Below are 12,956 nucleotides of genomic sequence, written 5' to 3'. Positions count from 1 at the left end.
TTGGAGAGCAAATCCAAGAGCAGATGGATGAGCAAGTGATCCATCACTCCCCATCGCACCGCCGCCAGCTGAACCGCCTCCCCTGCGCTCTATGTTTCAGCTGGGAGGCAGATTTACAGCCTGGTCATCTATCTGTCCTCAGTGCCATCCCGCCCAGCATTTACTTTGTCACCGAACTGCTGTGCTCAGCATCTCCCCACCCAGCCCTGATGCAGAGGCTGGGAATGGCGTGGCCCTCTTTCTCTCATTCTCAGCTCTGGGCTGAGCACAGCTGCCTCCCCCCACCCCAATCCAGCCCCACTTTGATCCCAGCAGCATCACTCAGTGCAAAGAGTATGGAGGGGGGAGGGGGGGGGTGAGAAAAACCACTCAGATGCAAAACATGCAAAAAGAATATTTTACTGACAAACAGCAAAGGGTGGGCTTAGTTTCAGGAGCAGAACTGGTTACCTACTGTACAAACATATCGCTGGAAGGGAAGGAATGGCTGAATTAGGCTCGCTCGTTGACCCAAATAAAATCACAGTGTGCTTTTCCTGCTGCCTCCCCCACCACGTGCTCCAGGATGTCCCTCAGCTCGGGCACAGCAGCCCTAATGCCATCTGCACAGGCAGGTGTGTTTAATAGAAAATTGGCCATTATTGCTTTTCAACCACAGTAGGGACTGCTCTGGGCTTGGACTGGGAGCAGAGGGTAATCTCTCCCTCCATTGTTATCAACTCAAGTTGTACCTCTCCTGTCTGATGCATGCAGAACGGGTTTAAATGCAGAAAGAAAAAAAAAAAAAAGAAAGGAAGGATTAACAATCAGGGAAAGCAGCACCTTGGGGTCTGCCCTTGTGTTCTCACTGCAGGGCAATCCTGGGAGGTTCCTCCTGTGCTGCACCGCCCTGCTCCCCTGTGCACTGCCCTATCATTGGAAGACACATCTGCTCCACCAACGTACTCGGGGTGAATGCATTCTGGTCCAAAGGTCTTTCTACTTCTGCTGAATGCATGAGTGATGGAAGCTCTTCTGGTTTTCACCTCTAGAGATGCTCCAGGAGCTTCTGTTGGCTGTTTCTACCTTTGAAGCTCTCCCAACATAGAAGTGGGGGTGGGAGGGGGGTGGCATTGGAGTGGGACTGCCCAAGGGCTCTCCTGCCTGTGCCCTCCAAGATGGTACCCAATGTAAGTGAGGGCTCCTGCTGTTTGCTCGTGCCTCCTGCAAACTAAAATACTGGCTCGTGGGCTGAAGGGAAGCTTCAGCTCCCCCATCACCCTCTGCACAGCTTTGTGTTTTGCAGAATCTCTACATGGTTGAGGCTAAGGGGGACCTCTGGACCCAGCCCCTGCTCAAGCAGTGCTGCCTGGAGCAGGATGACCTCATCCTTCTCTCTCCAAAGAGAAGACTCCACAACCTCTGGGCAACCTGTGCCAGCACTCCAGCACCCACACCATGCACAAAGAGCTTCCTGATGCTCCATTGCCTGTGTCCCATCCCTGACACCTCTGGGAAGAGCCTGGCTCTGTCCCCTTTGCTCCCTCCCTTCAGATACTCATACAGATGGGTGAAATCTCCCTAAGAGCCTTCTCTTCTCCTGGGCGATGCTCTGCTCCCTTCACCATCTCAGTGGCTCTTTAGAATCCTTTGGGACTGGGTATTCTCTTCTCCCAGCTGCGTGCAACTGGAAAATGAGGTAGAGAACAGCAGTGAGAGCCACCAAGACCACCCTGCCATGGTGTGAAGCTTGGGATGTGGGTCTGGGCTCCCTTCTACAGCACATGGCCACAGTGATTCCAGATAGGAAGCAACTGGACAAGATGGCCTTCCTTAGCACATGGCTCTCCTACAAAGAAGGGACGCGGTGGGAACAGAGGAGGGCTGGCACAGGCTGGGTTTGATGTGCTGCTCTCAGGGAGGACGTTTCCAGCACCAATCCCAGCTCTGGAGGATCAACACGCACAGTTTGCAGAGCTGTCTCCGCTCTAAAAATAACCCCTCCTGAGGCAGCACAACGTTCCTCCACCACCAAATGCTGCAGGAACCTCCCTCAGAGCATCTGGTGGCCGAGCGCTGGGACACGGAGCACACTCCCACTCCTTGTCCAGCTCTGCACCCCACAGCATCTATTCTGCAGTGCCCTGACCCTGTAGTGATTGCTCTCCCATGCCACCACTGCTTTTCTCCCCACCCAGACCTTTTGCACGTGGGGCTGTCGCTGGGTTTTGGGCTGTTGTTGTTGTTGCGGACTGGTTTGGTTTTGTTGGTTGTTTTGGGGATATTTTTTTTTTGGAGGGAGGGTGGGGGAAGACTGGATCAGAGAACAACAAACAAGTCAACAGTAGTACATCTGAGACAATGAACGAGGAGAAAACACCCCCACACCCAGACAGAAGCAAAACGAACACATGCACGGGGAAAGAAGACAGAGCAACAGCAGACTTCACACAGCCAAACAGCAGCAGCCTCGTAGGGACAGAGCAACGAGCAACTGCAGTGCTGGGAATGCTCACGCCAAGCACGCAGCAATGGGCACGTCCCACAGGGTCACATCTACAGGAGCTCCCTGGGTTCAAAGGAGCCAGCTGAGCCCAGTAATACGGAGCTTCGTGTCTCTCACATTGAGGTTGGAAAAGAACCCCTAAGATCACCCAATCCAACTGTTGAGCTTGCCTGGCACTGCCCTTGCACAGACCGTGTCTCTTGGATAGTGGCCTTGCTGCGTGGAAAAGAGTTTTCCCTCTTGTTTATTAAGGATAAGAACCAATAAGGATAAGAACTCTGCTGGCTCTGTGTGTCCTGCTCTGCAAGAGAGGGGCTGCTTCCCATGGCTTCAAGAGCAGAGAATTGTTCCTAGTGAATTTAATTGCTCTGAGAGTATTTTCTTTTTTGTTTTATGTTTTGACTGAGTGTAAACAAAAGTGAAGCTCACGTGGTGATTGCTGCAGCCACAGCAGATTAGAAAACCTTCTGTTCTTAAACCATGGGGATGTGCACCATGCAGGATTGGTTTTTTGTCTTCCAGAGCCTAACAGACTCCTGAAATCCGGGTGTGGATCAGACGATCAGCTGCCACCTCACCCTCTCCAGTTGCAAGGTTCACAATTAATATTTCAACCACAGCCGAATTTCAGAGAAGGGCAAAGCCAGTATGTTCAATTCTGAGTTGAGATCGCTGCTTGAAATCCCTTTTGTGAGAGGCACCAAGCAGAATGTTTATTGAAAAACGGTCTGTTTCTTTATTTGTTTATTTTCCCCCTTAACTTGTTCCAAAGGCTCAACATTTGTCCTCATCCCAGTGGAACTTTCTCCCCTGCAGAACGTCACCCCATCTTCAACTCAGAGCTGAATGGTCCCCACCTGTTCTATGCTACAGCTCAATATGTGCCAGAAATCGCACAAGGCCAAGCAGAGCTTGGCCAGCTGCCCCCTGGCTCTGAGCCCGTGGAGGTGGGCATCTTCTGTCCCTGGAGGCTGTGCCCCTGTGGGCAAGCACAAAAAGGAGGCTGCAAAACCTCGTGTCTTGGAAAGGAAACGTCGCTACCCAGATGCTAACAGGAGGCTGTGGGCATCGCAGAAGTCCTAATGACAGACAGTCAAGCAGACAGACACAAGTACAGACTGGGCAACTATTGAGGACCTGACAGAAACTGGGACTCCAAGACAAGAGGCAGTATGGGACAGCAAAGGTAGGAACTGGGAAGAGCAGCTGTGGTTGGCCCTTGGCCGGTTTTGGGGCTCATAAATAACAGAACTGGTCCTGGGCATAGGAAGCAACCAAAAGGCGAGGTGGAGAAGCCAGGGTTGGGAGGAGAAAAGCTAGGGGTCATGGTGCCCTTTTCCCTTCTCTGACATTGCAACCAAGCAATAGGAGGCCATTGACAGAATCAAGGAACCTACAGAAAAGAAACAACAGTCCTGCTACCGCTCAGCATCCTTTAGTTCTGGACATTTTCCATATAAACACAAGCCTGCTCACCATGAAAGAAGGAACAAAGGAGCAACGGCAGCTGCAGGGCCACCACCTTTGGTTCTCAGCTCCTCCCTGGCTCACAACACAGCTCCCAGCCCAGCACATCCCTGCCCACGAGCACTGCTCCCAGCTGCTCTGTGGGAGCAGAAGGTCTCTGGGCATGGAGTGAGGATTCAGATGCATCACAACAACACTGAAACCCACGCCTAAGCTGTGCCCAACGGAAGCAAAACCAAAAAACCCCACAGGAGCATCCATGGCTTTGACTTCAGCCCTTCCTGCCGCATCTGCTTTGGGAGGTGAGTTTGGCTTCAGGCCAAGCCCAGCTCGCTGCAGTGCTCCACATGGCACAAGGATCAGGGTACAAGCCAGGTGTAAGGCCTCTCAGCCCCATCCACTTCTCCACCCTCTCTAACAGCAGCAAGGAGTAACAGCACCGGCCCCATCGCATGGGCTGATCCCTCACAGAGCTGCTGCCCTGCTAGGAAGATTTCTCAGCTTGCTTAAGGCAGGTTTCAGTGTGCAGCAACACGAAGAACAAATCCATCACGTGTTCCTTCCCCCACAGCAATGCCCAAAAACACAAACCGAAGCAAAGGGACGCTGCCCTCCCATCTGTCTGGCAGCATCCCCTGTCCAAACCTGCTACCATTCTAGCAACAGAAGTAACAGAGAAGAGCAAAACCAAACCAAATGACCAAAGAAATGGGGGACTTCTAGCACTCGGATGAGAAACTGCATCTTCTTCATGTGCTCCCACCTCCATACCCTCAGCCAACATTCCCTGCAGGGCAGCTGGATGTGCAGGACAGCTGTGAATGCCAGGAAAAGGGGGGGTTGAAAGTATAATGCAAATCTCTTTTCTCGTTTTGTTTTTTTTTTTTTTCTTGTTGTTTTTGTCTGTTTTTGGTTGTTTTTTGTTTTTTTTTTTTACATATGTACACAAGTCTGACAATAAAACGTGGAACACAGTGCAATGTCTTGGCTGCGTAGCATCCAGGACTGGCTTAGTTGTGCATCGTGGTGTGCCACGGGGGACACACAGGATGGAGAAGTAAAATGATGTCCTCGCTGGCTTCCAGAGAGGTGTAAAAGTAGGAGCTGTTCCCCTGGAAGAAGAGCAAAGTCCTCTTTAAAACCTCACTGCAGTCTCTGGAGGGGAAGGCGTTCCTCAGAGGTGCCGTGGGCTGGGATGCCCGTTATGGTACAGCTTCTGTTTGATGTGCACCATGTTCCCAGTCGCCTCCTCGTACTGCCTGTGGTGACGTTTTCTGAACTCCTTTAAGTTACAAAACTTTGGAATCCAAGACCAGGAATTGTCTGGAAGGCAGAAAGGAGAAGAGAGATATTACAGAGATGCCGTGACCTGCGCTCTCCTGCCTCACCTGCGCTGCATCCCAGCAGGCAGGGCCTTCTGCTTCACTTGGAAGGACCCTGCTCCAGAAGGGCACTGGGAGCTCAGCCAGGTGGCTCCTGGACGTCCCCAAGGATGGAGGCTGCACAGCCTCCCTGGGCAGCCAGTACTACAACACCCTCACCTAAAGAAGCAGCTCCATTCCTGGAGTGCAGCACAGAAAGCCAGCGTGCCAAGGCCAAGCAATCTGTACCTGAGCCTACAACCAACGCGAGGCTCCCGGCTGCAAACCGAGGGTGCAGAGAAACCCAGATTTCAGGCCAACTTTCATCAGTGCTCTGCTCACATGTGCAGACACACAGCCAGCACCCGGAGCAGAGCCCTCAGCTCCACACACAGACGTGGCCATGGCCAACATGGAGCCACCGGAGCCCACCATCTGGCCCAAGGATGTGCTGAGGGCCGCACTTACCGTACCGCCGGCTGGTTCTCCAGGCTCGCACAGCGTAGTGGAGAACCCCATCCATCCACACCAGAAACCAGCTGATACAAAAACCCAGCAACAGTCCCAGCATCAGATCGATCTCTTGCTTGGTTACATTGTCAGTCACAAAGTAGTTCTCTGAGGAATCCACCACAGACTGATCCCCGTCATACGGAATGACGTAATGGACGTGGTGCCTGTGGGGAACAGAAATGGGGAGAAGCATCAGTGGAGAAAAGCAGGGCGTGTTTTCCACCAGCATCTCCTTCCACGGCCAGAGGCTCTGAAGCCCTATCGACACCGTTGGGCTCAAAAACAGAAAGACAAAGAGCAAAGCACAGCACCCTGCAGCCCAGAGCTCATGTCGCATTGCTGACACAGGCTGCCCGTGCTTGAACTCATCATCTGTAATGCAATAAACAACATTCGGGGCTGCAGCGGTCGCTCCCTGAGTTCAGAGGTCAGCCATGCCTCTGAGGATGCACCAGTTGCATATTTGGGTTGCATATGCAGGTTGATGGAGAATCACGCCTGAGAAACGTCCAAATAATGTCACAAGTGAAGTTCTGCTCGCAGGATCCTAGTGAAAACAGCCCTTGTCTTCACGAGGGCCAAACAGAGATCCACGTGGGCTCAGTGAGTCCCAAAAAGGGCAAATCTTGGGAGAGCCGTAGGCATTTTTCTGCTTTGGTTTGATTTAGCAGGACAGAGTGGCACCTCTGGAATGCAGTAGGGAAGAGGGGCAGCCCCCCAAAAGCCTTCTGGTGGCAGCTCAAGCCCTTGGAGACGTGGCAGGAGAAATTTGGAGGCATCTGCACATCAGTATGGAGAGGTATTAATTGAGTGCATAGGTCCTGGGTCCCCACCTCAGCCCTAGGGAGCTGGAAACTGGAACGTGGCCTGGATGGCTCTGGGAGCCAGATCCAGGGAGGGAAGGCATCACCTCTGAGCCTCCATTCAGGGGCCAAGCCTAGTGCCCAGAAACACAGCCACATGCAGCCACTGGTGGTACCAAGCAGCAAAGGACTTGTGAGGTCCCGTTGGTGAGCACCAACACCTGCACCCCTGAAGCAAAGCAGGGATTGCATTCACTGCTTTGTCCCCAGCAAGGCAGCACCAGCTCAGGTGAGACAGTGGGACACGAGCTCAAGCACTCCTGCCCCTTCCCAGCCCTTGTGATGGGGATAGATCTCCTCCACCCCTTAGCAAGCAGTGCATGAAGCCCTGAGTGCAGCCGTGGCGGAGCAGAGCCGTGGCCGGCACGCCTGGGATGCTCCCTATGGAGCTGCCCAAAGCGCTAATGTCCCTTCCAGTGACCTTGTGAGCCTGCTGGCTGCTGCAGCCCAGGCACAGCACTGGAGCCCTTCAAAAAGCACTGCTGTTTAGGATTTGGGAGAACAAAGCTTATCCTGTGCTGCTGGACAGTCCCGGGATGGGCACTGAGGTGCACCAGTCATAGGGGCTGCAGGAGGCAGAGAGTCTCTGTTCTGCATCTCTGCCTGACCTTGCAGCCTCTCCCCAAATGTGCCAAGCAGCTCAGCTCCTGGCAAAGCCATGGCCAGCAAAGCTGGGCTGCAGCAACAGGGATGGCTCCATTGCAATGGTGAAAATGTCTTCCTGGGATCTTCTATGCTATAGCAGCTGCTGGGAGCCCAGGGAAGGCCTGGTGGTCTCCAGCACAAACAGTGAGCATCCTCGGCCTCCCAGTGTGTTCACAGAGGGTACGGAGACACGGAGGATTAAGGATTTGTTCAGAGTGTTAAAAAAAGGAAGAAACAGAGCAAAAATGATGGGTTTTGGTGCTTGGCTTTTGCCACAGCATCTTTGCTTGGGAGGGACAAACTCACCCAAGGTCACCCAGAAGGTCGATGCCAAGGAGAAGACCACAAACAGAGCTTCTGAGCTCCTCACCCTGTCCCAGGCAGGGAACTCCCGAGCCCCCTGGCTGTTTTGATGGGTCTGTGCTCCATGCAGGTGTCATCTGCTCTCCCCAGCTCACCCAGCCGCCACGGACGCCCTTTGGTGATTTTCCTTTGCATGACATCACCCAGCTCCTGATCTGCTGCCAGCCTGCTGCTTCCAGAGAGGACCCTTTCCTGGCAGGGACAGAGGCACCCGGAGTGGGGCAGTGCTTTGTTTCTGCAGCCCTGCACAGCCCTGTGGCTCCTGCAGCAGGGACAGCCCAAGGAGGGGGACCAGAGAGGCTGTGGACAGCCTGGATAACTTCCCACATTGGAGCCAGAGGGTGCCAGGGATCCAATCCAGCAGCAACATTCCTGCACTGCCATCAGCAGGAGCTCTCAGATGTAGTTCTCAGCCCTTCTACCTCCAGCAAGAAGGCAGATACTGAGAGAGGAGCAGCCCCTATCTCCAGGTGCCAGGGCCAGCCCAGCTGCTGTACTGATGCTGTCCCTCCATCCACCATCATCACATCAGCTTCCTTCCCAGCCAGCTGGCAGGACTCTGCCATCTGCTCCCCCACCAAACAGCCATCAGTGCAATTCAGATATGACCACCTGTCCCAGAAGAGAAAGGCCATGAAGCAGCCATGGCAGTCGCTGAATGCTTGGCACCACGCAGCCTCTCTCTGACCTCCTGTGGCCGCAGCTCCCCTCTGACATAACAAACCTAAAAAGCACCCAGCATGGCCACATCACTCTTGTGCCAGTGCATTGCTACCTTGCCTCTGCCATCAAGTGCCAAGAGCTTTGGTCTGAAACAGGCCTGCATAGTCAGGGTTCAGCAGCGCCTAGCAATGGGCTGCTTTGTTTCCCCAGAATTCTCAACCCTAACAACTCTCCTTACTCACAGCCAGTGCTCAGGTGCATGGAAACCAGAGCATCCATGGGGCAAGCATTAGCAGAAGGTGTTTTAGCAGATAGCAGCCCCTTTCACTTGCCCGGGACCTCCGTGCAAGGCATGGGCCATCACAGAGAGGCCCAGGGGATGGCACATCCCTTCCCCACCAGCCATGCAGCCATGAGACCCCAGCGAGGCACCCCAGGACAGGGCAGCCAGGAGCTGAAGCCTGGGCTCTTCCCTCAGGTCCTGCACGCTGAACTGCAGACAGTTCCTCTCTCCAAGGGCTCCCTTTTGTTACCAGCACAGTCAGAGCCCTTTGCCAGGACCCGGTGCCATGTTTCATAGCTCCAGGATATGCCCCGCCTGGGACCCGGCTGTGTGCACGGGGCTGAGCCCAGAAAGCAGCTGCAAAGAGGATGAGGCACGTTTCATCATCCAGCCCTTGAACCAGAGGGAGCACAGTGCACAAAATCCCTCACTCAGGAGTGAAGGCAGCTTTGTGTTTTGTTGGCAAGATCCATTTCTTGCACGTACCTAAGGCAACCAGTGAACTTCCACCTTTCGCTTCCTGTCATCTTGACAGTTTGGAAGCTGTGTTGTACACTTTCTAAGAAATGACCTGACTCCATCTGAGGACAGAGCCATGGCCCATTCATCTGCAGCCCTGCCCCCTCCTTAGGCTTGGGCAGAAGGAACGAGGCCACTGACACCAGCAGGACCTGGCAGTGTTAAAGTACATTACCAACAGCTGATTTTCACCACCACTGAACACAAGCACGGCAAGAAAAAAAGAAAAACGGGTTGAAGAGGCAGAGGACAATTCTTAAACAAGCAAAAAACATCAAGAAGTCTCCAAAAAATTACCCAAGAGAAAGACAATCCCTGACAAATAGAACCAAAGGCGCTGTAGACGTTGCTTCCCAACTGGCAGTAGTGTAGAGGTGTCCAAGGAGCCAGGGTGTGTGGTCTGCTCTCAGATTGCTCTGGCCTGGCTCTGCTCGGCCCTGGAGGTACCTCCTTGCTCTTTTGCTACAGGAACCATAAGTCGAAGTAGGGTGGATGGGATGAGCAGTGGCTTTGGTTAAGGTTTGCACACCCCAAAATGTGAAGGTTTGCTCAGCTCCCATCCGGGGCCACCAGAGGAAAGCAGTGGCTGGGAGGATGGAGGAAGTGGCCGGGGGTGGCAGTGACCAGGGCTGCAGGACAGGGATCATGGAGAAAACCAAAATTCACCTCCACAGCCAAAGCTCAGTTCCTCAGCATCACCCATGGAACAAGGAGCTGCATCTGTGGGAACTGAGCGCTGCCCAACAGCCGTGGCAGGAAACTGTGCAGCCCTAAACTTGCAAACAGCAAAGACATCACCCAACGTCCCCCAGCGCCAGGCCTGCGCTCTGTGCAGCACCATGATGGCTCAGGAGAAAAGCCACTGAGAATTGGAAGCTGACTGACAATCACAGAGCCTCAAAGTGACACCGTCCTCAGCAGCAGCAGCACTCCATCCTGGGTGCAGAGCTGCCCGGACCCCAACTCCTTCCATCCTCACCAGCATCCAGCCTACAAACCCCCCCACCCCCCAGGGAAAGCACACAGCCCAGTGACTGCGAAGGCAAAACACGGAGTGTTGGAATTCAATCCAAGTTCCTCTCCTCCCCAGGGCTGCCGGATGCCTGCACACACGCATGCACACAAAGGAAAATGGACTTCCAGGCCCACGGCAAACTCTTCTTGCAGAAAAACAAACCGACCCTCCCCCCCCCTTCCCCCCCCATGTTGATGCTCAGACATGGCCAGAATGCAGACAGGGCCTCCTCCAGCCAGGTGGGGTGGAAGGGGCTGGGTCAGGTGAGCCCGGCGTCGCAGGTTAACTCACCTGCCACAGTTGCAGTGACAAACTCGGTCTTCCCCTCTCAGATGTGGTAGGATGTAATTGTGAAATCTGTCCAGCAACGCATTCATGTCCATCAAGCAAGCTATTGCCTGTAAGAGCCCATAACCAAGGCATCTGGTCAACTCTGGATGATGGAATAAAACATTGACTCCAGTTTGATTGCCAAAGACTGAAGCGGTCATATAGAAAATAATCGCTGGTGTTCCCCGGGGCACGCACACCGTGCACACACACACACCGAGCACACAGGGACGCGCGGGGCCGGGGAAGGGAAAAGGGGGGGGTTGAGGGGGGAGGGGGGGGAGGTGGAATGGAGGGGAGGGAAATAAGCAAAATCTCTTACCATAACGATAGAGGCGCCCAGGATCATGAAAATCATGGTGTTTGCATTCATGGACATCAACGGGGAATCGGTAGCGATCGGCTCCGGCCGCCCCCAGCCCGCGATCTGCGAGCGGCGGCCGCGCTATTGCGCAGCGCGGAGCCCGGAGCGCATCGCGCTGCGCTGCGGCGGGGGGCGGTGGGGCGGCGGGGCGCCCCCCGCGCTCACACCCGCACTGCCCCGTGCCGGGCGCCTCGGGCTGCCCGCTGGGGGAGGGTTATGTTGTTATTTTATAGATAGATATTATTTTTTTCTTTTTCCTAAGACGAAGGTGACAGGTAAGGATAAAAATTATATATATATATATATATATATATATATATATATATTAAAAATGGGATGAATACTCTAAAAAATGCGTTCCCCTCAAGGCTGTCGGCCGATGGAGGTGCGCCACGGCGGCTCCGGGAGCGGGCACACGGCACAGCCCCGCATGCAGCAACTGGAGAGAGAGCCAGCCGAGGCCGGGGGGAGGCTGGGGGAGGAGGAGGCAAGCCGCAAAAATCACCCAGTCCGGGGGAGCCTCATTGCATCCTCTCTCTCGACCCTCCCCAAAATCAACCTCTCCCGATCGGCGCAAAAAAAAAAAAAAAAAAAAAAAAAAAAAAAAAAAAATCCACCCAAAAAACAACACGCCTCCCCCCCGTCCTCCCCCTCCGCTGTTCCCCCCCCACCCCCCTCCCGCCCCGGGGCAATGCCCGCAGCCCCTCGGGCTCCGGCTCCGGCGGGGCGGGCTGTGGGGGGCTGCTCCCCGCCGGGCCGGCCGCCCCCTCCCCTGCTCCCTCCCCTCCTTCCCTCCCTCCCATCCGCGGCCCTTTACCTAAGGCGGGGACGCGCTGCTCCGGGAGCGGCTCATCTCGAGCGGCAGCGCTGCGGACCTGCCCTTGCCGGGCTTCCCCCCACCTGGCAGCCGCACGGTTTTCCCGAGCGGAGCCCCGGCAGCGGCGCTTGGCCGCATTTCCAGTCCCGCACCATCCCCACCCCGCCCTTCCTCCCTCCCGGGTCTTCCTCGCTCCGATCCCGGCCCGAACGCGGTCCCGATGCTCTCCCTGCCGCCCCGCAGCCGCGGGGGTCCCGGCCCGGCCCCGCATCTCCGCATTCCCACCCCGCGACGATGCGGGAGAGCAGAAATGCCACGAAGTCGCACGTCCTGGCATCTCTCGAGCCCACGATCCGATCGTGCTCTGGATTCTCTCATGGTTTTTGCATCGTCGAGTTGTGGGCCACGTTTGGGTTCATCCTGCAAAAAAATAGCTCGGTGAACAGGTAACAACTTTTGTTTGGGTTGGTCTGTCGTGCCATTAAACCATGCGATAGGGATGGGCAGGTCACACAGCCCGGCAGCAGTCACAGCGCATCACTCAAGGTTATCATCACCTTGTTGGCACTCGGGGCCACCGACACCGTTTGCTGCTTTGAGGGTTTGCATTCTTGCATCTTTTGTTTTCCTTCAGCTCCTCAGGCCACGATCAGCCTCCTTATGTAATGACTTGTGTTATATAAACTCCATTCTTCAAGGAACAGTCATTAACCTACTACTGGGTATTGGAAATACCAAAATACTGTCACACAATTAAAATCACTAAACGGTGCCCTCAAATTAGAGCACAGATTGCATTGCAGATGATTTATTATTATATTTTTTTTTTTAATGAAACCACACATGTGAAGCATTTGCTAAGCCAGGCTCTCCATGCACGGATCCCATTACACCCAGCTTTGCTCCCACCTGTGGTACAGTTTCCCAAGGCTCAGCATCCAGCAGTGGGAGATGAGACTCCAGGCATTCCCACTCCTTTCAGTGCTCCCATGCTGGTCCCAGCACTTGTTTTCCCAGCATTTTCACCTAAGTTCCCACGTGCAATAGAAATAAAAGTTGGAGCTGGATAGTCTTCCTAGCAACACGTTGACTGGGCTGTAAATCACTGATCCTCAGCTTGGTGCATCCAGCAGCACTGAGGGCTGAGGAAGGGCTGTCCTGCACCACACAGAGCCCAGCAACATCACCTGTGTGAAAGAAAAGCAGAATCGACTCATAAAAATGGCTTGGGTTGGATGGGACCTTAAAGATCATCCAGTTCTGACCCA

General features: G+C 54.4%; 1 protein-coding gene across 2 annotated transcripts; it reads right to left on the bottom strand.

Annotated features, from left to right (window-relative positions):
* Positions 1-383: 383 nt before the first annotated feature.
* TMEM240 (transmembrane protein 240) lies at positions 384-12,074 on the bottom strand. Of its 2 annotated transcripts, XM_085242491.1 has the most exons (4): positions 10,830-12,074; positions 10,469-10,575; positions 5,782-5,990; positions 384-5,275 (listed from the first exon to the last, which is right to left on the bottom strand). In XM_085242491.1, the coding sequence occupies exons 1-4, from the start codon at positions 10,884-10,886 to the stop codon at positions 5,127-5,129; spliced, it is 522 nt and encodes a 173-aa protein (XP_085098617.1). In that variant the 5' UTR covers positions 10,887-12,074; the 3' UTR covers positions 384-5,126. The 2 variants fall into 2 exon arrangements, with proteins under 2 accessions (XP_085098617.1, XP_031412516.2); XM_031556656.2 differs by lacking the exon at positions 10,830-12,074 and having other exon boundaries at positions 10,469-10,755.
* Between the last annotated feature and the right edge of the window lie 882 nt (positions 12,075-12,956).

Source organism: Meleagris gallopavo, chromosome 23 (genome assembly GCF_905368555.1).
Source record: "Meleagris gallopavo chromosome 23, MGAL_WU_HG_1.1, whole genome shotgun sequence".
Lineage (NCBI taxonomy): Eukaryota > Metazoa > Chordata > Aves > Galliformes > Phasianidae > Meleagris > Meleagris gallopavo.
This window is presented reverse-complemented; position numbering and strand designations above follow the sequence as displayed.

Bases quoted from the DNA above. Each gene is read 5' to 3' on its own strand.
- TMEM240 (XM_031556656.2), bottom strand. From the start codon at position 10,668: ATGACCGCTTCAGTCTTTGGCAATCAAACTGGAGTCAATGTTTTATTC. The intron at 5,991-10,468 runs GTGAGTTAACCT...TGTTCCCCACAG, and splicing joins TGTCACTGCAACTGTGGCAG to GCACCACGTCCATTACGTCA. The intron at 5,276-5,781 runs GTAAGTGCGGCC...TCTGCCTTCCAG, and splicing joins GAGAACCAGCCGGCGGTACG to ACAATTCCTGGTCTTGGATT.